At 44.2% G+C, this 25928-nt stretch overlaps 1 protein-coding gene across 1 annotated transcript; it reads left to right on the forward strand.

Moving 5' to 3' along the window:
* Nucleotides 1-1266: 1266 nt before the first annotated feature.
* Nucleotides 1267-23284, forward strand: LOC125442208 (stanniocalcin-1-like). Its single transcript, XM_048513421.1, has 4 exons — nt 1267-1603; nt 7640-7782; nt 10647-10858; nt 17939-23284. Exons 1-4 carry the CDS (start codon nt 1486-1488, stop codon nt 18207-18209), a joined length of 744 nt encoding a protein of 247 aa, XP_048369378.1. The 5' UTR covers nt 1267-1485; the 3' UTR covers nt 18210-23284.
* Nucleotides 23285-25928: the final 2644 nt, after the last annotated feature.

Genomic DNA, 25928 nt, shown 5'->3' on the forward strand with positions numbered 1-25928 from the left:
CCTGCCAGCATGGCCAATTGGCCATGCTGGCAGAGGCTGATGGGAATTGCAGTCTATGAACATCTGGAGAGCCGCAGATTGCAGACCCCTGCATAGGGAAACCAACAGGAGCAACTTCCAAGAAGCACACAGGACAAGAATACAAAACAGTGAAGTGTGATGGATTGGATCCAGGCAGCTTTTTGTACAGCAATCACCCGATTTCACTCCTGCCCCACGTGGCTTTTGTACATGCAGATCCCATGATTCCCAGCATAGCTTATTTGGGTGGTTAAACAGGAACATTCCTTCTCCTTTCACCAGCAGAAAAACTGGCTGATCCAATCCAGTTTATAACATCTACAATCCCGGGAGAAAGGAGATTTGCTGAACGGTAGTGACCACACCAACATGTGTAATAATCCCATCTACCACTCTATGAAAACAAGGCCAGTCTTTATTTCTCTGTTTCATCATCATCCTTTGCAAAAGTTGGGCTATTCCATAAACCCCGATGTGGCCAAAGGAAAGGGTCAAGCAGGCCTCCATTCTGCCTGGATCCCAAGCCAGCTGACTGCCACCTCCCTCCTTCCAGCTGCCATTGCTGAGGTCAGAAGTCGAAGCAGCCAGGGAGGCCTCCAGTGTGCCTGGATCCAACTCCTACTAAGTGCTGCCCTTCTTTCAGCTGCCAGATCTGAAGGCAACAGGGAAAGGGGTGTCCACCTGTACTTTCATCATACCTTGGCAGCGCCCGAGACCTTCCTTTCTAAATTTTATTTTAATCAATATATTATTTTGGGTTTTGATTACTTTAAGGTATTAGCATGACCTTTTTAAAAAGGGGGGTTAAAACAAAATATAAATAGCCTCTTAGGGCAGCAGGTGCTCTTAGGAAAGTCTTGGAACTGCCATCCTGGCGCAGGCCAGACATATGCGTTTTTGTTGGCAAGACCACGCAATTCATACATAGCATGCATAGGATTGCAACTTGATCTTGATCCCCTTGACCACAACCCCACCCCGAGCCAAAAACTAACTTTTCAAAAAAGGGGACTGAATTCTTGTTCAGAAGTTTCTTATAATGGGCTGGAAAAAAAATCATTCCTGCGAACTTCAACGCTCCCTGCGCTCCAATGCTCACAGCCTCCCACTGGCAGCTCATCACGTCTTCTGATTGGTCCCTGATCTTGGATGGGTGGGGTGAGGGGGTGGTGGAAACTAGATAAGACCGGCTATAAAAGCTCCAGGTTTGTCACCTGCAGCCTTGAGCAGCCTTTGAGAGGCTGGAAGTGCGGGAGAAGAGGCGGCGGCAGCAGCAGCAGCAGCAGCCCTTGCAGCAGTGCCCGCTCCAATCGCGCCCGTGCAGCAGCATCCAGCTCCGCGTCTTTGCTGAAGCCCAGGAGGTGGGCAGAGCGAGCGAGCCGCCGAAAAAAAAAAAAAAAAAGAGGAGCACGCCGGAGCCAGCTTGGAGAAGGCAGCCCAAACTTAGCGGAAACTTCCCGGAGAATGCTCCGAAAGTCCGCGATTCTCCTGCTGCTAGCCGTCGGCGCTTCTGCATCCTACGAAGCCGAGCAGAATGACTCCGTCAGCCCCAGGAGGACGAGGCTGGTCGCTCAGACCTCAGGTAAGCGCCTGTCCCCCCCCCCCCCCGCCCCCCGCTTCACAAAGCCCTGATCTGCTCCTCGCGGTTGCAAAAGGCTCTCTCGTGCTGCTGCTGCTGCCGCCGCCGCCGCCGCGCCTGCACATCGTTCCTCTGGACGACCGTCCGGCTTTTTGGAAACGAACGGGAGAACTTCCTGGCGCATTTGTGCATCCTTCGCCTCTCCCGCTTCCCCTCCCTTGGGGCTGGCAGCTGGAAACTGCCCTGCGATTAGATGGTTCATGCAAGCCATTATTGCCGTTTGGTAGCCCGTGACGGGGAAGGGGAACCCCTCCTTTCAGGACCAGGGTTGTAATTTAGCCTGCAGTCCTGGTTATCTGAATGAGAAATTCTAGACCTTTGTTGCATGTGCTCCATTGCACCTTCGCTGCTTCTTTGGCTCTCCTGGAGACGAAACTTTACCCCACTTATATTTTTTAAATAGTTCTTGCCTCCTAGAAATAGGATTACTTGGTGCCTGAGTAGACATGCTGCTGGCAGTGGCCGTGGGAAGCTATGCCTCATATATTGCTCTGCTCACGGAGAGGTGTGTGAAACATCCTTTAAGATCTTCCTCCACAGATGTGCCATCTTGGTCTGGTTTCTAACTTCTTGTAAAATTTTGATCCCCCCCCCCCAACCTAGTCATACATTCTTAGCAACATGCAGTCTCACGTTTGTGAAAAGGATTGTGGACTGCTAACTAGCCCTCTTTGTAAGAGAAAACTGAATTGCTTGCAGTTTCTTTTACTTTCCAGAGCCAGCCAGCATGGGGTGGTGGTTAGGAGCTGCAGTCTGTAATCTGGAGTTCAATTCCCCGCTCCTACGTGTGAAGCCTGCTGAGTGACCTTGGGCCAGTCATAGTTCTCTCAGAACTCTCTCGGCCCCACCTACCTCACGAGTTTTCTGTTGTCAGGAGGGTAAGGGGAGGCGATTGTAAGCCGCTTTGAGATTCTTTAAAAGTAGAGAAAAAGCAGGGTATAAAAACAACTCTTCTTCAACACTGTAGGTACAGCTGGCATCTTAACATCCTTTTATATAAAGGCAAATACACTCTCCTAATTTGACACTTACCAAAAAAGGTTTTTATTTCAGATCTGCAGGGCTCTGCAGCACAGTACTAGGGTATTTGCTCAATTTCCTTTTGTACTTGGTTGCTATAGAAACATAGGGTCTTGGTTATCCTACCATGCCTAAAACAATAAGGAATCCTAATGCATATTAAACCTGCTGAATGTAAAGTTATAACCTGAATCCATGGAAACATATCCTCATGAAAATGACTTATAAGGATAGCAAGGAATAAAAGGGGTTGGGGGGATTAATGGTAGCAAAATATCTGTCTTCCCCAGTTACATACAACAGTATTTTTCTTAAGAGCAGCCTCTCCTAGTCAAGGTTAGGAGTGGAGGGTTTGCGGGTTTTAAATCTGGGTTTCTGGACATCCTCAATTCTCATAGAAAAGTAATATCTTCCTCTCATGTAGCAATTACACTTCATCCACAATGCCTGAAACATATGGTTAAAAATGTGTCTGTCCTTCAAGGTGATGCATGACTGAGTAGAAATTCTGCTTCGAGATGAGGTGAATGCTAGTTAATCTAAAGGAAATGTGCTAGGAGAGAATTCTCATGTTGACTTGAGTTTAAATATAGATCTCTTTTGCATACTTGGAGAGAAACCATCATAGGTTCATCCGAATGATGCTGCAACAGAATGATGGTTCCAGCAGTAGGTTTTCTCTGTGAAATCCTAATTGAGGCTTTGCACACCACTTAAGTCACAATTTGAAAGCCTGCATTCGTGACCATCTATCTGGTAGGACATCTTCTTTGCTCAGAGTGGGGAAGAAAAGATTATTCAAGGGCACAGCAACACGTTGCTTATTTGAACATGACACACTCCACTTAACCCAAATGCTTCAGTGTATATGTACGGTTACAACTGCCTGTGCACACAGCAGGTGGGATGAGAACTACCATGTTGGTCTCCCACTGTCAGCCATGGGATATTCTGTGACATGGATCACTTGCCCGTTCCAGGAACTCCTGCCTTGCTTCTGACTCTATGCTGCAGTGCCCAACCAGGTCCTCCTTCAGCAACTGCTTACTGAGAAGCAAAGGGACTGTAATTCATTAGCTCAGGGGTGTCTAACTCTGGCGCTCCAGATGTTAATGGACTACGCTTCCCATCAGCCCCTGTCAGCATGGCCAATTGGCCATGCTGGCAGGGGCTGATGGGAATCGTAGACCAAAAACATTTGGAGCGCCAGAGTTGGACACCCCTGCATTAGCTGAACATGCGCTTTGCATGTAGAAGGTCAAAGATTCAACTCTCAGCATCTCCGGTTAATGGCTCTGATAGCAGGTGATGAGAGGGAGGCTTCTGCCTGACAGCTGATGTCAAAGCACACTATGGTCATTGTGGTGGACTAGTGATCTGACTTGGCACAGGGCAATTTCACAGAGCAATGTAACGTATCGAGAATATAGCATCCACATTTATATTTCTTAGGACTGCAGTCTTCTGTTACATTGGTGTAGGTGTAGTATTTTGGGCCAGGAAGACTAGAGTAGTTTCTCAGTAAGCCTCTTTCCCCATTTTGGAATTAGTAAACTATACACGTAAAATGCTGATGGCTTCCCTCTTCTACAGTGACTTTAAAGTAAAGTCCTAATCAGCAAAGGAAGCCCTGCCCTAAGCCAAGGTGTGATTGCTGTGTGAAATGGCAAATATGGAAAGAGGCATGCAGCTGTTTTATTTGATTAGGGTACAAGCAGAGGCAGAGCGCTCACGGGGACATGTGGGGTCACATGTCCCTGGGCGCATGCCTGCTGGTCACTGGGGGTGGAGAATCACCCCCACACACACACACACCACTCTCCTCGGGCCACCACCGGGCACCCCTCAGCCCTGCCCTACCAGGCTGGCCAGTGGAGCCAAAAGAGCAGCCTAGCAGGGCAGGGCCTATGGGCACCCCAAGTAGCTGCCCAATCCAGGCTAAGGGCGGGGTGGGTACAGTGGTGGGGGGGTGGCTGGTGAGCAAAGTTGCCCCAGGCACCAGTTCCCTGCACCCACGCCTCTGGGTACAAGCCACTTGAAAACCCAACACGTTCTTCATAAGTCAACTGTGACTTGTCAGCACACACAGGCCTCTGAGGAAGAGCTTCTGAACAAGTCCCACGTATTTGTCCTTTCTAGTGGAACGTGCCAAATGTTAACTAGTGGAAAAAAGAAAAAATAAGCCAGAGTCATGGTTAACCCTCTCTAGAATTCTCATGGGAGGAAGGGAGGTATCATCTGGATTTTCTCAAATAAGCTGCAAAAAAAAGACTTGGGCAACCGAAGAGAAAAGGTCTGACCTGCCATATGTGGGCTAGCTTCCTAGCTTCCAAAATAAAATTCTTGGCAAGTGATCTTCTCTGAAAGTTGACCAGGGCCAACATTAAAGGCTGCTGTGGTGGCCCATCTGCCATCCCACCAGGATGGAAAATTGCCTCCAGAAGTCCATGCTGGGAGAAGTACCTGGAGAGAGGGAAGCAGTTCTTTCATGCTCTTTTCAATTCTGAAAAATTGTGCAGAGTATTTTCCTTCAAGAGGATGAGGTTTAGTGGAGGAAGGCAGTGGTGTAGCGCCAAGGGGATAGGAGGTGCACGATGCCCCGGGCACACACCGGTGTGGGGGCGTGGCGGGGCACAGAGTGTGCGTGTGCCCCTCGCTCCAGCCCTGGAGGAAGGGCCTGATGAGCACCTTGACCAAGGCCCTCCAAAACCTGAAGGTGACTCAGGGGCCAAATGGTTCTTGGCAAGGTTTTGAGGTTACAGAACCTTCATTCTAGGTGCAGCCATTTGCAGCTTTCTCTCTTTCAAGTGTTGTGTTGTATTTGCAGTTTTCTTACAGAAAATCAAGAAATGTATACTTTTAAATCCCATGAATATGCCCAATGGTACAATTGTATATGCTAATTGTTATATAAATGATGCATTTTATTTTGTTAAATGAATAAACAACTTTGATGGAAAGGCAGGTATTGCATATAGTATTGTTTAGCATATTTATGGAATTTAAAAATATCAATGTCTTCATTTTCTGTAAGAAATAGCAAGTATACCTAATGCTTGTGAAAGGGTTGCAAACTGCTGCATCATTTGCTACTATAGCACATAGATCCTAATTTCTGCCTTCTGAGAGCTAGGAAAAAATAAAGTTGAAGGTAGAAAACAAATTCTATAGCAAATTAAAAAACAGTATTTGGACAGAAACATTCTCATACAGGCACAGTAGATAGGACTATCAGCCTATATGGATACAGGATTATAAAACTGAAAACAGTGAATTCTTTAAATAATGTATTAAATGCGTTATAGCATATTGTTGCCAAATTATTTTCATTTAATTTTGAAAACTTGAAGAGAGGTATATATCGACATAATGTATAAGAATTATAGCTTTAGTTTATGATGTCTTACATAACATTTTTCATACTACACATTTTGAGTAAAACCTAATCTTTTATTTCACACATTACAGAAGGGGGAAGAAAGGACTCCTCAAAATTTCCTCATTTTTCCATTGGATAAAATGAAAACCCTCAGATATTTCTCATGGTATAATTTGGAGTGTGAAAGGCCTAGCCTTTAGAAGTGTTTCAATTTGAAAGGGAAATCTCATGAAAGTTGTTTATAGTACATCCCAAATTCCCAATTTTTCCATATTAAAACGTCCTTGGGGGATGGGTGAAGGTTTTTTCTGGAGGGGTTTCCCAGGCCTCCCCATCTCCAGTGGACAATAGCTGCACTAATTCACTGTCAGTGTAGGTGGAATTGGACATTATTTTGAACTTTGCCGTCCACATAGTAGCCGCATCAGCGTCTGCATCCCCATAAAGATTATAGGAAAGCTGGGGGAAAGCCGTAAAATGCATGAGAGCGTTGTGATGCTCTGTTAGAAGCAAGGGGAAAGTCACTTTCCATAAGCAACAAGGCTGAACCAAATATTCAGTGTGAAAACAACCATAGTTACATGGCATGCCTGTGAATAAAAAGAAAGGGAATTGCAGCACAGGCAAAGGAGGGAGTCCATAGATTTGACACCCAAACAGTTTTAAAGCTTTTTGGATAGCATATGCTGAGGCCCAAGAGTCCTTTTTTTGAGGCCCAGGTGAGCCACTCCCATTCAACAATCTGAACTGGAGATGCTATTGGTCGAACTGAGTGTAAGTGTTAACTGTGGTTTGGTCACCACGTCTGAACCAGGATAGCATCTGATTATATAAATATCTTGTAGAATATATTGCCTCTTCTTTTGTGGAATTGGAATTGTGCAAGGGAACACTTCTGTTATGTGGCAGTAAAAATACACCATAACCCTTATGCCTCTGCCACTTACGGGTATGTGTTCAAAAGAAGAAGGACTCCCGTTCCTGCAAATGGTACCCCCTAAGGCACTTGAGGGTAACTGTTTTAACTGCATTAGTGATCATTTCAGAGGGCAGCCATGTTGGATCTGCAGTAGAACAGCTAGATTCAAGTCCAGCATCATCTCAGAGAGCAGCAAGATTTTCAGTGTATGAACTTTCAAGAGTCAAAGCTCACTTTATCCAGCTCATGCAGGGACCTTGCCCTGAAATCGAATTGGTCTCTGGGGTGCTACTGGACTTGAATCTAGCTGTCCTACTGCAGACCAGCACAGCTGTCCTCTAAAGCTATCTCTAATGCAGTAAAATAGCTTCTTGAGATCCAGTCATCCTTGCGTGCCTTAGTATATAATTAGAAGTATTTAACTAAAAAAATATTTGATAACAGTAATCATGACCACTGAATGCATAAAAGAAATGTACTCGTGATGTAATGTGCTAGCAGGGAATGCTTGCTAAAGACTGATGTGTGAACATCAGGAATGAAGTGTTGTTTGGCAATATTCTAGTTGATAGCGGCTTTCAACTCAAAATGAAGTTATGGGGACATGAAGAATGGTGGAAGTCTAAAAAATATTTTTCCTTCTTTGCCCTTATCTTTCTAGCGGATGTGGTTCGATGTTTAACTGGTGCCCTTCAGGTAGGATGCGGTGCTTTTGCCTGCCTGGAAAATGCCACATGCGATACAGATGGCATGTATGACATCTGCAAATCCTTTCTCTACAGCGCTGCTAAATTTGACATTCAGGTATAGTATGCACATACAGTATCTATCTCCATTCTGTATCCCTGATGTAATCTTTTTACTGATGAGCACTATGCCCGGGGTTGAGCCTAGAACTCTGCTTCTTTTTATACTGAATAGACAATTCAGTGCTATGCCAACTAAGGCGTTTTGCATAATACTTACAATATGCATAAGTAGGTGCAATGAACTAGTGGGAAACTCTGCCCCAAGGGAATCACACATAACCATGTTTCAGTCATTCTGAGGTTGCTTTATCTTACACACTGCAAACCTGGGTGCTAGAAACGTGCTCTCTTTTTGCACCTTTATTTGAGTGCAAGTCCTAATGAACTCTGGAACTTGCATCCAAGAAAGCATTCACAGGACTGTGGCATATGTTGCAGCCCTCCTTAGTATCTTGTGCCGAAGTGCAGCAAAGACTTGCAGAGGCTCCTGTTCAAAGTATTTGGTGCATAGATCGCTGGTGGGGGAAGGAGCTCTGTTTTAGTCTGTGACTGTACATTTTCCACATGCTTGGCAGAGGATGTCTTGTGGGGTGGAGAATGATGTTTCCCCTTCAAGAGGAAACAAATGTTCTTCTCACACTGCCGCTCCCGCTGAGAAAACCGGCAAGGAGGTGAGAAGTTTGGGGTTAGGAGGGTCTGCTCTTGGCTGCACAAAGCCAGGTTGGTTTCATGCCCTTGCAGTACAGGGGTCTGGAAACTTTACATCTAAAGTAATGTCAGAGCTATTCTAGCTTTGAACACAGTGAAGTGGTCTTTCTTGGGCCTTAAATCTTGGCAGTTCTATAAGAGCAGCCGTCAATATAATTCACTCATTTCTGTCCCCTTTTTTACACGCTAGAGGGGACGCACTAAATAAGTCTGGCACCTGATACTTCAAATGCTGTGATACCTTCCATGCATCTCCATGAGCAGATGAACAAGAACTTTGAACAGCATACAAAGATATTAAAAGCTAACGTAGAGATGTGACAGAACTAAATAAAATAAACTGCTTTTGACAGGAACTTGCTATGTTCTGATGTCCATAGCACAACAGCAAGTATGTGGAGTTAACCACATCTGCCACCGTTTGGCAAGCATCTCTGTGTTCATATCATCTGGCTAAAGGCATGTGAAGCCTAATGGAGCTGTTTCCATACACTTCTGATACAAAAGGTAGACTTCTGAGAGCCAGCATGGTGTCATGGTTAAGAGCAGCTGCACTCTAATCTGGAGAACCAGGTCTGATTCCCCTGCTCTGCCACTTGAGCTGTGGAGGCTTATCTGGTGAACTAGATTAGCTCGTGCACTCCAGCACATGCCAGCTGGGCTAGTCACAGTTCTTTGGAGCTCTCTCAGCTCACCTCACAGGGTGTTTGTTGTGAGGGAGAAAGGGAAAGGAGTTTGTAAGCCCCTTTGAGTCTCCTTACAGGAGATGAAGGGGGGATATAAATCCATCTCTTCTTCTTTCAACTGCCTCCCTTTTAACACACATCTTTATGGCATACAGTGGTACCTCCGTTATCGTTGACTTCAATTTTCGTCGGTTTCTCAAACCCAGAAAAAAATTGCCCAGAAAAAGTCCACAAAAACTGAAACCAACGAAAAGTCCACAAAAACCGAACAGACTGGGGTTTGAGGAAGCCCAGCCGGGAGGCAGAGGGAGCTCCTTATTTGGGCAGTGACACCCCCTGATGTCACTGCCCAAATAAGGAGCTCCCTCTGCCTCTCAGGGTTTGAGGAAGCCAATTAATCCGTTGGAGGCACTTTTTCAAGTGCCTCCAACAGATTAATTGGATTTACATTGATCCCTATGGGAAATGGTACCTCGGTTTTCGCCGATTTCGGTTTTCATCGATTCCTTTCAGACCAATTATCGACGAAAACTGAGGTACCACTGTATATGAATCCAAAGTTACTGTCATGGCTTCCCTCAGATAATTCTGGAAGCTCTAATTTGATCATGTCAAAGTAATGAATCTCCTTCCATCTCTGGGCCTTTGTCTGACTAAGGGAAAGGAATCTTACATTAATTTTAATAACTGGGGATTTGTATAGCGCATTCCGTAATGAGTACCTTGTACAGCAATCAGGAGTAATTTGTACAGCAATCATGTAAAGTATTCCAGCATTGTTCATTATTATTCTGCTTTGCTACAAAGCCTGGCTCATTGCAAAAGCTGTCATGTGACTGGGAATGTACCCTTTTATAGTTCCTGCCCATAGTGCCATTTTCTTTGCTTAGCCTCTATGACTGCTGTTACCCTCTCCCCCAGTGGTGGGCATTTGTCAGGGTTTGCAAATCACAGGGTAATGGTCTATTGCTGTAGCCTTTTTCATTGCAGAATTATAATGGGAAAGATACAGGATGCATGTTGTGTCTTGCATAGTGAAAAGAGGCTATAGACCTGTTAATGCTGTAATAATATAGCATTTCCCAGGATTTTGGTTTAAGCCCTCTGGTGGAGGGAATGAAAATGGTGGCCCCTGGGGGCTGAGACAGTCAAAGTCCAAGGAAAATCTGCATGTGGATGCTTCCTTGCCTTGTAAATGCCTCCACAAGAGTCGTAACTGTATGGAAGTAGCCTTGGTTACTCTCTGATTAGTCTGTATTCTTATATACTGGACCCTCTGTCATGGGGCATTTTTAAATATTCAAAGCAACTTCTCACATATAGAAATCAACCATCAAACACCACAGTGTTTGAAACCTGAATACGGGTCAGCATGGTCACATAAACTTTATATGAGCAGATTCTGTAGTACTTTATGAGTGACTAATATGGCCAGTTTAAGAGCACTGCCCTCTATAAAGATGTGTGTTTGTTTTGTTCTAATCTGCATGTGTGTTTACACACTAACATGCTGTTTTATCTGCAGGGGAAAGCCTTTGTCAAGGAGAGCTTGAAGTGCATTGCAAATGGCATCACATCCAAGGTTTTCCTTTCTGTTCGGAGGTGCTCCACATTCCAGCGAATGATCTCAGAGGTGCAGGAGGAATGTTACAGGAAACAGGATATATGCAGTGCTGCTAGGAGAAATCCAGAAGCTATTGCAGAAGTGGTCCAGCTTCCAGGCCACTTCTCAAACAGGTAAGCTCACTGTATCATTCAAAGATATAGACAGATTGTTGCAAGGACATGTTTGCATGTATGGCAAACTGGCCTTGCTCCTGAAAGATGTGGGTGTAGAACAGTGTTCTGGCATGCATCATATCAAACAGGAATGGAAAAAGCTGTCTGTTACTCAATGTGTATAAGCCTAGGTGTATGACACACAAAGCTACCTTGTACTGAGCTAGACCAATGATCCATCCAACTCAGTATTGCCCACCTTGACTGGAGCAGCAGTGGCATAGCGGTTAAGAGCAGGTGCACTCTAATCTGGAGGAACCGGGTTCAATTCCCCGCTCTGCCACTTATGCTGCAGAGGCTTATCTGGGGAATTCCAATTAGCCTGTGCACTCCAACGCACACCAGCTGGGTGACCTTGGGTAGTCACAGTTCTTCTCTCTCAGCCCCACCTACCTCACAGAGTCTCATTCCGCACATGCAGAATAATGCACTTTCAAACTGCTTTCAGTGCTCTTTGAAGCTGTACAGAATAGCAAAATCCACTTGCAAACAGTTGTGAAAGTGGTTTGAAAACGCATTATTTTGCGTGTGCGGAAGGGGCCAGAGTGTTTGCTGTGAGGGAGGAAGGGAAAGGAGGTTGTAAGCCCCTTTGAATTTCCTTACAGGAGAGAAAAGGGAGGATATAAATCCAAACTATTTTTCTTCTTCTTTACAAAGACAAAGGCATAAAAAGGTCTTTCCCAGTGTCTAACATGGAGGCCCTTTTAAATAAATAATCCAGGGATTGAACCCCGGACCCCCAGTTTGTACAGCAGGTGCTCTGTCACTGAATCACAATCCCTACAGCCTCAGTGTTGCTTCTTCCAAACAGTGAGGCATAATGAATCATGGTCCCCAAGTCGTGTCCTAATCTTAGTATTTCCTACATTTTTCGGCCTTCTCTTCCTCTTCCCACAGTACACAATTCCTCAACTGAGACGCACGCTAATTGCAGTCAGACCAGGACTTTCTATAAGCCTCGCCCTAGATAAAACGGAGGAGGATCGAACCATCTATGCCACTTCATGTTCCTTTGAGCAAGGCTGGGATAACAGTGTAATAGTGGTAATCTGCATAGAATAGAGGCAAACTTAATCCTTCAGGAAAAAAGGAGGAAATTGGAAGGAAAATATACTTTATAAAGGCATAATATGACAGGCATATATTATGGAAGCACCTGTCTTGCCATAGGCTTGGGAAAGGTAAAACCTCGCCCCTCTGACATGTCTGAGGACACCACCCAAGGAACGCCGCCCTCTGTACCAGTGCAAGCCTGATGCTTCAACATTTTTTCAGTGTCTCACTTTCTTAAACATTGAGCAACTTAGCAACTGTCTATAGGTAAAGGGTGTCATTTAGCTCTTTGGGGGGCTGCCCTATTGTGAAGCAGCCACGTCTCTTTGAAAAACCGCAATGCTGCAGAGGAATGTTGCAGCAACTCTGCAGCAAATAATCCCCGACAGGCGTTCCCCTTTTTGCTAAGGTTGGGAAGGAACACAACATAAATGGAGAGAGCTATTTCCACAGAGGCAAATTAAGTGGTTGAGAGGAGTGTTCGACATGCAACATATGAGGGACTGAAGCAAAAGGGCTGTAGTGCTGCTGGAAACAAATGCAGCAGGATTTCCCAGCTGATAAGTTTATACTGAAGTCCCCCTTCCCCCTAAACATCCTGTTTTCGCATCTAACTCCAGTAGAAACTGAATGTACCTGTTGGCAACAGCTCAGATAGGAAGTAATTAAAACGCCTGGACACCTTCCTGTGATTAATCTCTATTAGTGGTTGGGGGTGAGGGTTATGGGAGGAGGTCCTACTGTACTAAAGCTTCCTATGTGATTTAAAATAGCCATATTTAGTCATACCATATTTAGTCACGAAGGGGGGTGATTTTCGGCCCCTCCTCCTTCCCCCCGGGTCCATAAACTGACTTCAAGACCTGGTGCAAAAAAAGTTGTTTGATTGTGGTGGGGGAGGGTGCCATACCAGGGTTGGGGGGCAGAAAACTCAGATTTTGAACCAGGCTACATTTCCGCTGGATACACCTCTGGGGAAGCATACTGGTACTTCCCACCAAGAGAAGTAGCTCCAGGGAAGGGCTCAGTCTGCCTTGTTGCAGCCATGATCCCAATGAGTGGCATCCACCTGCTTTGGAGGAGTCTTCCTTGCTGCCCTAGAACAACATCCTTCCTTTGATTCATTCCTGCAGTCATTCCTCTCTAGCCCAGTGAACTAAAACAGACCTAGTATATGTTTGGGAGCTTTGTTTTGTTTAAATTGTATTTGGAATTCTCTGTAAGGTGTTTTTGGTCCCTTTTAGGGAGAAGAACAACAGAGAATTGCCCAGATACATAAATATGCAGCACATGGGGCCTCCTTCTGCTCCATGGTCAGCTGGTTCAAAATATAGCAGCTAAACTGCTGCCCGGATTTCCCAATCAAACATACTTCACCAGTATTAAATGCTCCCATCTGTTCCAAGTTTGTAAATAAGCAAGTACAAAGTGTTGAGTTGCTGGTTTTATAGTTTGCAATGCCGGTTGCTTTTTTATTAGCTGTTTTGGAAATTCCCTGTTTACCATTACCACTACCATAGCTCTGGTCATGCTGGAGCCTTTTTCCTGGGCTGCGTTTTCAGAGCCAGACAACATGTCTGGAGTTCCCTTAATGAAACTTTAACAGTACATGTCGCTTGGCCCTGAAAGGTCAGAAGTCAAGAATGGGTTCCTGCCCCTGCTTCAAAATAGCATGAGAGGGGTACTGTAGCTGCACCCAACTAGTCGGTGTGAGAGGCTTTCCATTACTGTAGAAGAATTTGAGGGAAAGGAGAAGCAAACTATGGAAAAACCTTGCGCTGAACTATATGAATCTCTGCAATTAGAGAGCCACATTCATCGCCTGTCAGCCAAAAAAGCCACATTTACTTCCATCCCCAGCACAGGGCCTGCAATGCAGGGAGGCTCACAGTTTGCTCATTGTTTCAAGGTAGGAGCTACCAATCACAAGCTGCATCAAGTAAGGGCCCTTATCAAAATATGGGGCAGGTGTCACATGTGGGTCTTCTGATCACTGTCCAAGAGTGACTGTCCAAGAGTCACATGTGGCTCGCAATCCACTGAGTATTTATTTATTTATAATTAGTCTTATATACTGCCCTTCCCCCGAAGGGCTCTGGGCGGTGAACAACATGATAAAAACAATAATTACAATACCCCCATTAAAACAGATTAATAACAATGCATTGCAGTGGCGTCCAACATAAACACAGACTTCATAAATCCACCCTGGAAAAACAAAACAGAAGTGAAGAACCCAGGAAGTAAAGGGGAAAGGGAGAAAGGAAGGGGTGGGGCACTGATCTATCACTGATCTAAGGCATATAATAAGATAGTATCACTGATCTAAGGCATATAATAAGATAGAGGACAAGGTGTCTGGAAAATCTCATTTAGCTACATGCCCATGTTGCAAAGATCACATGTACAATAGACCTTGTCTTTCCAGTAAGCAGGAAGTGTGTTTAGTAGCAAGCAGACAGCCCTGGTTGGGTCATGCCATGTGGTATCAAGTGGCCTGCTGGTTGTTCTCAGGCCTAGCCCCAATGAGTTCTCCCTCAAAAACCAAAACAGACCTGAAAATGATCCTTCCGTCTGTCTTCTACAGACAGAAGCAAGGCTAGCAATACTGAATGGTTGTGTAGCAGCAGTCATTCTTAGTACTGCTTCCATCATTGGAGGGAAAGTTTAACGCTCCAGTATATTTTCAGAATTTTCTGCAAACCTGGGCATTTTTCAGGTTTGTAGAAAGCTCATTTTTGTCTGTTCATGGCTCCAGTCTCCATATTTAAGTATCCACATATTTGGCCATGCTGAGAATTAGATGTAGAGCTACTTCCCTAACTAACAAAGAAACAGCCATTTTCAGATAACAGTTTAGGCTTCACTAGATTACAGTATAAATTGATGTCTGTGCTACAGGCCAAAATTGATTTAATCATTTCTGTTTCCCAAGGAACAAGGAATTGTGGTTCTGTGAAGTGAGTTTCAGGTGTAATCTTAGCTCCCTTAGCAAACTGAAATTCCCACGAGCCTAATAAAGTAATGTAAAACTAGTATACGCCTGTAAGCATGCAACAGTTGCTGCTATTGTTGCAAGGATCTAAATGTGTGTGGAAAGTGCCGTCAAGTTGCCGCTGACTTATGGCAACCCTGTAGGGCAGTGATGGCGAACCTTTTTGAGACCGAGTGCCCAAATTGCAACCCAAATCCCACTTATTTATCGCAAAGTGCCAACCTGGCAATTTAACCTGAATGCTAAGGTTTTACTTTAGAAAAAAACGGTTGGCTCCCTCTTCCTCCGCCCCACCTGCTCAAGCAGGGTCCAGCCTGCTGTAGCCTCCAGCAAGTCCTGCGTGCACCGCTCTGTGCCTCTCTAGCATCTCTGCCTCCTCTGCGCCCCCTGCTCCTCAGGCAGCAGCCACCTGGAGCACAGGCACCAGGTCCGCCAGCCAAGTCCTCCCTGCTCACCGCAGTGCTTGCACATCGTGCTCAGTGGCCCAGGCCAGCCTAGGTGTGTGTGTGGGGGGGGGGTGATTTTCTACCCCCCACATGACAAATTCTGTGTGTGCATGCCCACAGAGAGGGCTCCGAGTGCCACCTCTGGCACCCGTGCCATAGGTTCGCCATCACTGCTGTAGGGTTTTCAAGGCAAGAGACTAGCAGAAGTGGTTTGTCATTGCCTTCCTCTGCACAAGCTTCACTTCACATGGTTGCAGCTTTCCCTAAAAGGTACATTTTCTCAACATTTGATCGGTATCCCAGGCATTTACTGGTTTCAGTGTTTGCCAGAGCATGATTGTCAGGAGCAAATGACTGGATATTACCCATGACACAACTGATAAAAAGCAACACAGTTTCATTGCTGCCCTTTTTTCACAAGACTGTTGAGACTGGAGCAGGAGCAGCTCAGTTCTACTGAATGGCTGCCACAGGAACTGAAACGGACTAGGCTTCTGGTAAAATCTGAAGATTTCCCTTGTAAAGTGTCACCTTCAACGGCCAGTCCTCCTGCTCAAAATGGATAAAGACATTCTTGAATGGGCTAACTGCATAAGCCCTTAAGTGGCCTTTTGCATTTCCTGTCCCTGTAACTGAATGAAAAAGCTACATTGACGAGAACATAATTAGATTTGAAATTGGCCATCTTCCACAATCTGATTCACGCTGCCATTCAGAATACAGGCATTCCATACTAAAAGGGGTTTTAGCATCACTTGCAAAAACACCATTCCTCACATGAAAGATGTCTTACAATTCTAGAGCTGGGAAATTCTTTTGGGGTGGGAGTGTCATCAAATGTTTAAGTATCAGCCTTGCATTAAGCTCGAAATAAAGTGTCTTTTGGACCTAGCTAAGCAAAAGCTGCTGTTTTATGAAGTAGATTTATGCACCTGGGGGCTGTAAAGTGCCAGCTTTGTGTGGAAAGCCCACAAATGCTGACTCAGCCACTTGATTTCATCATTCAGCTTTAGCTCCTCGTTGTGGCAGATTGCTTTGTGGGGCACTGACTCCACCATAGTTGCAGTTGCATCTAAAGGACCTGGGAAATTGCTAAGTAGCTGCAAAACTTCTGTCTTCAGTTGCCAAATATGTACATCTAATTCTCAACTCCTGCCAAGCAAAAGAAAAGGGAGATTCTTTTTTTTAAACTTGGAGCTCCTTAATTTGCAGAAAAAAAAGATGAAAACTTAAAATGAAGTGTGTGGGGTTAAACTTTCCTTAAAACAGAGGGGAATGTTTGTGCTTACAAAGACAGTGCTTCTCTGCCGGCCCTGCAGCAGCCGTCCTCCTCAGCATGTGTGGGAGATGATGCTTCAGCCAACTAGGCTGAGGTAGCCAATAGGAGCCACCATCACCCACAGCATTCCCCATGGAGCTGTGGACAGAAGGATGGGTGGGCAGAGTGGCAACAAGGGACAAATGGGAGAAACAGTAAGCAGAGAGGAGGATACTAGGATCAGGCCTTTTATTGGGCTTCTCATACTCAGAACACAATACATTTTCTACTATGCACAAAATGGCACCCCTTTTGGTTAGCATATCCTGCAGCTGTTGGTAACCTGGCTCTAGAATCGTGCATAGGCCCCAGGCCTGGGTTTGCCAGAAGCTTCCTGAGCCAGTCCTCCAGGCCTAGCTGCTACTGCTCTGAGTCTCACCTCTGCTCTTCAAGGCAACCCGCCAGGGCTATACCCCAGCCTGAAGGGCAGGCTAGTGCTACTCTCTGTTCAGCTGCTGTACTACTAAGGCAGTTGTGGCATCAGAGCCAGACTTGGGGAAGAAGTCTAGGGCTCATGGAATCAGCAGTGGGGCTCCAACAGCAGCATTTGAAGCATACATTGCAATCTAATGGGTAGCCCCTATATGGCCTTTACGTTCTGGTCTAAAATTACATAAACTCACTACTTCACGGTGGCAGGGATTCTGAAGCAACCTCCTACACACACACACACTCACTTTGACCTCTACATGCTGCACATGTGCCTCTTACAGCATCCAGTTCATGCACTGTAGTTCATACTAGTGCACCTGTACTGCATCCTGACCAAATCACTAGTATGGAAAGGACTGGGGTGGGGTAAACATTGGTGTCTGCAACTTCACTCCTTTTTTTAGTATTTACTTCATATGTGCCCAATCTCTCTCTCCAGTGGGGACCCAAACCAGCTTATTTTGTTCTCTTCTTTTTCATTTATCACCACAACACCACCATAAACATAGGTTAGGCTGAGTATGCATGACTGGCCCAAAGTCACCCAACAAGCTTCCATAACAGAGTGGGTCTCCCCAACTCTAGTCTGACACTCTAACCTCTGTATCATGTTGGCTGTTATCTCTGCCATGAACATAGTAGGTGGTTTGAGGTGAACTCTCCTTGCTGATATCACTGCATATGAAATGCTTTGAGGAATCTGAGGTGCTGTATAGATGCAGAGCGTTCAATACATTTGCACCTTTTAGTGGCCGGAGGAAATATGGATTCTAACCTGTGATGTCTTGATGCAGGTATTACAACAAGCTCATCAGAAGCTTATTGGAATGTGATGATGAGACTGTGGGTACCATAAAAGACAGTTTGATGGAAAAAATCGGACCAAATATGGCCAGCCTTTTCCGCCTACTGCAAACAGATCACTGTGCCCGACTCCCTCCTAGATCAGACTTCAGTCAGCGACGTATCACTGAGCCTCAGAAGCTAAAAATCTACTTCAGGAATCTCCGGGGCGAGGGACCTCCTCCTTCCCATATGAAACGTACTTCTGCAGAAAGTGTGTAATATTCTGTGATGCATAGAGTGTGAGAGCATAGGGAATCCAAGCTCTACCAAAGTAGGAAATTACTCTGTTTTTCTTTAGCATTCAATACACATCATAAATGTACTGTAACTGATTTTAAAGGACACTGAGCCAACCTACACATTCAAAAAAAATCTAGCATATCCCTTGTGGGGTTGTACCATGTCACTGTGCAGGTGGGAGAAATTTCCTCTCTTGCCTAGCAAACATTCATATAACTCCTGCACATAAAGTATGCTAGTTGTTGTTAGAGGGAGCTAGACTGGAACACTTTTCCTTGACATGCCAGCTTTCTGAAGGTAGAGAGTTTTTTAAGTCAGGAGGGAAAATTCACTTGTGCAATCCCCCACCTGCATTCCAAAAATGGTACAGTCCTACATGCTTGATATGAATGTATAGATTGGCCTTTTAAGAACTGGCTTTAGGTTTTGGTCCTTAATATTGTCACCCTCTTTGGATAAGCTGCATGTACCGAGGTATCTGGTGACGGGGAGAATCCCCCACCATCCCAGCTTCCTGGTACAGAACCACAGTCTTCTTTGTCTTTTCTCTTCTCTCCCTCCCATTTTCCCACAAAGAAATCCAATGAAGCTGGGGGCTTCAAAAGCAATCTTAATAGCACTTCTTCAGCAAACACCAAACTATCACTGTACTGTAACTCAAACACCATTGCAGTTTGGAGAGACTGAAACCTACTCGATTACAATTCTGCTTTTATTTGGCGGGTCGATTAACGCTGGTGCACTGCAGTGCGCCTGTTGCACTTTGTATAAATGGTGGTAGAACTTGTGTTAAGAGTGATGCTGGCCATGTACCAACACCACACCTGGACTCCTAATCTCAATGTTGTGATCTTAACACTCTAAAGCCTGAGGTTTTCTTAAATACCTGATTACACCAAAACATAGTTCTGTATCTGCGTGACTATAGAGATATCATAGTTGTTACTGCATACCAGCCCTGTGTAATTTGTGACGCGTACACATACAAGCTGAATATGGTCTGCAAGACTCCTAAAATCTTCCTGTTTTTATAGCTCCAGGCAGGCTAGTAAAGCAGGAAGTTTGTCAAGGCCCTATTAGGTCATCATATATGACATAAGTGGGTCACACGTGCAGGCCTGCTGTGTGTCACAACACCAGTAGAAACTCATCTCTGGCCCAAGTTCTCACTGTGGTGGCTAAGCCTTATCTGGACTTTACCTCTTCAGAATGGAGATGGGGACTGCCAACCAAAAAAAGGGAAGGGAGTAATCCCTGTACAAAGAAAAGTAGCATATCAGCAAGAAGTCTAGGCTGGATCTCTTCTTGCTGAAATGCTAGTTTTCCATGTGCAAGGGGAAGGGGCTTTGTATATGGAGAAGTATTTACTCCTATAAGTTATCATCTGCAGTCTGAAGTGATGAGGTTTAGACACAGGTGTTGTTCCATAGTAAAGAAAAATACTCCACAGAGTTTAAAGGATGATTATTACAAACTAGTTATAGTGGTTGGCTGGCTCTTGCATTGCTTAAAAGAAAGCTAATAACTTTCTGTACTGTATCTTCATTCAAAGCTTTAAAGGAATTGATAGCAAAAAGAAAATTGTCTTAAGAATAGAGTATAATACAGCCTTGTTCAGTTGTGATACGAAATAAGGCAAACCTTTCCTGTACTGTACGTAACTTCCAGAGGAGTCTGCTTTTAAAAAAAGCAGAATTTAATAACTTCGTAAACATACATTTTTTGTTTTGTAGTTATAGCTTTGTTTCCTAGACAGTGGTCGCTTTAGAAAACAATTAATGTTTAGAAGCATGGTAACTAACAAGTCAGTCACTGGAAATTACTGGTTCCAGTGGCCACTGTGTGACTAAATATTTGTATGAAAAGATACCATGCTTTTAAAAGCAACTTGGCTTTTAACAAGATTAAAGGTTGGGTGGAGAGAGAAACACTACTTTGAAAAATGGCTTTTGCTCCATTCTTATGGCAACTCCTCAAGCAAGGTGACTTCTTAAAACTTAAGCCATGTGTAGTGTGCCTAAAGATAGCTAACAATGCAGTCCTAAGCAAAGTGACACCCCTCCGAGCCCACTGACGTAAAAGGGCTTAGAAGGGTGTCACTTCGCTCAGAATTGTAAATAATGCGGTTGTGGCTTGCCTTAACTCTGTACACACATAGGTTTTTGCAATCTTGGAACTAACAACTAGATTCACATGTGCCACTTAAAACTCTTTTCAGTCCTTCTCCCTTTATTAGTATGCACATGCTGGGCTGGCTCCTGGTTTTGAGGAGGACCCTGTGCAAAAGACCCTCTGGTGTTCCCCTTGCTAAGCACACTTTCCCCTTGTGCACTTATGCTCTCCTTCCAGTAGAAGGAAGCTGAGCATGACTCCTTTGCACTCATTTGGAGCTTTATTGGGTGTCAATAGGCTCAAAAGTTAACAAAGCTCAAAGGAGCTCGCAAGAATCCCCCCCCCCACCTCCTTCCTGGAGGTCCTGTTGCCTGCAGTAAATGGGAGATATCTCCAAGGCTCAGCAATTACCCATTTCTGGTGGAGCAGATCGGCTCAAATGGGTCTGGTCAGCACTGGGCGCTCTGCTAGGCCACAGGGCTCAGCAGTGCCTCATCACATTGACCCGGCGTGCCGTCCCTGCACATCTGTGAAAACTACAGGCACTTTTAAATGCACTTGTGTTAGGTGTCTGAACTGATGGAAGGCTGCTCTGTAATCCCATTTCAACCTTCCTATGTTTTGTAAGGCATGCTTAAATTTTGTGTTGGAGGTGTTGTTAGTCTTTAAGGTGCCACTGGACTTCTGTTTTGTGTTGGAGGTCCAGCCTAGACAGACAGCTCCTCCATGTAATAAAACTGTTCCTCAAATATACCACTTCAGACAGGAGTTGCATACGAGGAGAAAACTAACTAGTGTGTTGGGGTGAAGATCAGGCTCACTAAAAACCATCTTTTTTTTTTCTGGGGGCATAGAATATCTGCATACAGATAGTGGTTAATTGGGTGGTTTTGCCATCTCTTATAGTCTGAACTGGTGCATTGCCTGAACAGTTTTAACTCTGTTATTCGTGTGAAAGACGTCTTGTGTGCCCTGCAAAACTGCCTTTCTTTCAATCTGCATGCATAGGAAACCTGCATAAGGGAATCTGAATGGCACTTTACATGTTGTACTTGCCAGGTAAGAACTTCTCTGTTCCACTTAGGTCACAGTCAGCGCAAAGATGAGAAACAGGCAAAACCAGTAAGATATAGTCCATGTACATTCCAAGCCTGCTCTGTTAGGAAAGCTATGGATGTTAGAAGGATGCCTGCCTGCCTGCCTGCCAGTTAAGGAGTGACTGGTGAGAAGCGAACCTATGGGAAGTACAATCTCTCATGGAAAACTTATAAAAAGCAATAGAACGTTTTACCACAAAGCCTTTAAACAGTAACTTGCTGCTAATATATTTCAAGCGAGGGGCAGAACTTCAGTAGTTGCTGTCTTCATTTAAATGTATGTAGCCCAAAAAGTGCTGTTATAGGGTCACAAGCAGCAAAAAAAGTTAAATAAAATAATAATGTTGCTGATGGCAGGATTTTTATACTCAATATTATGCAGTCCAGCTCAACCTAGATGTAATGCTGCAGAATATACTCTTTAACACTATTTCAGGTATATTAGGATTCCTATTTTGCAGGATTGTATCCTTTCCAAGGTGCTTGAAATTTATTTTGTGTGTGTGGGAGATGGGGTGTGTGAAGGGTACTTGTCCCCTTGTTGATTTTGGGCCTCTGGAGGTACTTAGCACTCTGTGGAACCCAACCTAAAGCCTGTATTGCTCAGTACAGGCCATCGGGATAGAAGCTTGTTGTAATGTAGATTTCAAGTACAGGAGGGAGCATACAACCTTTTCGGCAAGAATGTTTCACCATGTCACGGAGTCTTGCTCCACATGCGAGACTGTCCACAGTTACAGAAGCCCTCAGAATTGTGTTGATGCATGAAATTTGATGTGCAAAAAAATTGTGGCTCCATTGAAATCCCAAATATTCTTGCTATTTAGCTTAGAGGGAAAATGGGATTTCTCACTTGACATTGTGTGCCATTAACACATACCAGTAACAGGAACCTGAGGCAGCCCGACTCAGTGGGCAGCACAGGCACTGCCTGGGGTGGTCAGATTCCAGGGGCTCTCAGTTAATGGGAAAACAAGAGGAACATAGTCCTTCCTCCTCACAGACACTTGGGGTAGCATCGTCTAATGTATTGGGGGGGGGGGGGCTGTTGTATTTCTCTTCCCTCCATTGAAGTAAGTGAATGGAATGAAAAGATCCATGCACCTGTATGCAGCAAAGGAAAAGAGGCTGCAACCAGGAAAATCTTTGAGCGAAGAAACTATAATTCTTCCCACATACAATACAGGATGCAAGGGGAAGGGGGAAGCAAAACAGACTGAGTTAGTTTTGGAGACCAAACAGCGGCTTAAATCACTCTCATACTAAGGAACTGCCTGGTATACACATAACTACAATTACAATTAACCCTACAATTAATAGAATAAATCCATAAAACTTTGATGGGAAGTCGTGGTCACTTAGTGTAAAATATGACTGAAGTCCATTCATCCACTATGAATTATGTTTGGCCTTATAATACCTGCAGAGTCCCACTCCAAAATGGGGGTTGGCTTATCTCTTAAAAAAATATTTGCATGATTTTCATTGTGATTTTTTCGCACTTTAGATATTTTGTGCCATTTATATATATATAAATAAATATACACTTATATATATATAAAGTATGTATTTATAATTTAATTTTTGCCAAGTACTGGAATAAACAGTGAGCATATCTGGTATATGTCATTATTTATTTATAAAATTGTGAGGGGGTTGTTTTAAAAAAAAATAACCAAAAACCACCTCCATTTGTTCATATAAAGATTATTTGAAACATATTGCAGCAACAAGAAAGATGCAAGTTATTTTCTCTGCTTATTTTTATAATTAAAAAGATGCATAACATTATGAAGCCTATGGTGGATTCCTTATAAGAGAAAATTAAAAAAAAATTGGCTCGTTTAAGTGTGTGCCTTCTTTTTTTGAGGGGGGGGGGAGTTTTCATCAAACCTCAGTGCTGATTTTCCGTTGAATGTAATGAAAGAACAAAATGAACCAAGAGCCTCTGGAAACTGCATTTCATTCAGTTTCATTCATCTACCTGGTATTGTCTACTCTGCTTAGCTGCAGACTTCAAGGATCTCAGGCAGAGAGGGATTTTCCCCAGTAGCAGCTACCTGACGTTCTGTATTGAAAAATGCTAGGGATGGAACCCATAGGCATTCTACAAGTGCAAAGCATGTCGTCTGTCACTAAGCCATAACCCCTCCCGGCTAAGGAATGGAGACTATTTTGCAAGAATGTTCATGCGGTCTTTTTAAATATATTAAATTAATCTAAGGCAACTGACAAAGCATCTGCCTTAGTGTGAACACTGAAACAGTCTTAGATCCTTGTGTTGGCCAAGGCTTTTCCCAACCGGAATCACTAGGGCATTGTGGTACAACCCAGAAAAACCACAACAACCTAGTCTTAGATCCTGTCAGACCATAGGCCCATCTGCCCCAGTACTGTCCACTGTGACAGCAGCTTTCTCCAGTCACAGATCATTCTTGGTTCTGCTATTTGAGATCCTTTAAGCTAAGATTAATCCTGGGATCTTCTTCATGCCAAGCATTTGTCTTTAAGAAAACAAACATAGTGGTTCTACTTCCTGTGGCAGTCTTGTCCTGCTGTCCTAGCCATTGATGCCTTGATAAGGAGAGTCTCTGTGGGAATTTGGCTGCACCAGGTTAGAAAACGACTTCCCTGCATTCCCTTCATTGCATAGGAATCCATCATGCAGAAGTGAGTTCTGACATCACTGATCTATGGCTCTTTCATATCAAGGAGAAAAAATGTGTTGGCTTTATAAGCACCCAGTTAAGGCTATAGTCTGGTCTCAGCTGTCTATGCAGAGGTAAGATATTTCTAACCACATGTCTTAATAGGATTATCATATTATGTGTCCATCTAGTATTGTCTATTCTGATTGACAGCAACTTACCCGATTCTCTGGCACTGAAAGGACTTTCCCAGGTTCTGCTACTTGAGATGCTAATAACTGAACTGGGGATGGTTACTGTATCAAAGAACCTGTAATTACTGAACTATAGCCATTTCTTAAATTACTGTACATGGACCAGAACGCATTCTAGGCCTCAGGGCTTATACTGAGGCTGTGATGTTTGAATCACCTATAAAATGGGTGTTCAGGGATAAACTCAAAATCTAAATCCACCCTTAATAAATTTATGCTTTTGAACTTACAAGGGCTTGGGGAGAGGGAAGACAGAAGTTACTGGTTCATCTTTGGCAGGTGTGTGCAGGAGCGTTAATAAAGAGCGGAGATACGATCTAACATGAAAGAACAGTACAACAAACATAAAGAGTTTTAAATGGCTATAGATTTGTAATATCTCTGTAGGGGAAAGAGCTAAACTTGATTTTTCATGTAGAGGTTACTGTCAACCTGTCTAAAGAACCTCTAAGCAAGGGAGTCAGTCGGTTGTAACTCATTCCTGCAGATCCCCTTTAACATCAAGCAAAAGAATACGCAAAGCTGAATTCTTGGTGGGAAAAAAATGCACAAACATTGGTTTGAGCAGACTAACTTCATTGAGAAGTACAAACACTTTATTGTGCTTTCCATTCCTGTCACAAGATACATACTTAGATGAGAAGTTATTCAGACCACTGAAAGAAAAATACACTCTTTCCAAGTTTATGACAGGAAAGGAATAAATCTATAGAAAGTGATGCTACCCACTATTTTCATATGAGAGATTAGTGGGGGGGGGGGGAGGTTTTCCTACATCTTCTACTAGTACAATCATCAGCTGGGTTCTGAATCAACCCCCACACTTCTCACAATCACACAGGTGACTCGCCCAAGGTCACCCAGCAAGAATGTAGGAGGGCAGAAGCACATCTGGTTACAAAGGATGGGAAGACCTAGTTACTCTTGGTATTCCATCAATTTAGGCTTCCAGTCATTTGGCTAGACTGAACATCTGGATGACCTTGCCAGCTAGCCCCCTCACACTAATTAGCTGCAAGAGGAGGAGGAGTATGGGAGTAACTTGAAGAGTCCTGTCATTGTGAGCACAAGGGAGCCTGAGTGATGAAGAGCTTAGCTAGAGAGCAAGGCAGGTTAGACAAGTGTGCAAGTTTGCCAACAGGGCAAGAAGGCCAGGGGACTATACTCCCTCCCCTCCAAACCTGTAAATTTAAATCCAACCACACAGTGCAGGACTTCGTTTTTCTTTTAAAAGCCTTAAGGACTACAGCAGTTAGGAAACTAGAAAGCCAGCTGGGATGCATTCAGACCCCCGCCCTCCTTGTCAAATGTATGACCACCTGCAGGGCAGAAGGAATGAGAGTGTGTGCTCAGTGCTGTGATCCCCTGGCCCTTAGGGAACAAGTTTGTTCCTGTGAGGCTTAAATGCTTGACTCAAAGAAGCAGAAATATTTGTAGACAAGCCTTCAGGGATATGGTAGAAGGACCCCAGCCCCACTCCCATGCTGATCTCTCCTCTGGAGAATATGTGCCTCTGAACAGAAGGGGATCCCAAACTATGTATGTATGTATGTATGTATGTATGTATGTATGTATGTATGTATGTAT

Source organism: Sphaerodactylus townsendi, linkage group LG12 (assembly GCF_021028975.2).
Source record: "Sphaerodactylus townsendi isolate TG3544 linkage group LG12, MPM_Stown_v2.3, whole genome shotgun sequence".
NCBI lineage: Eukaryota > Metazoa > Chordata > Lepidosauria > Squamata > Sphaerodactylidae > Sphaerodactylus > Sphaerodactylus townsendi.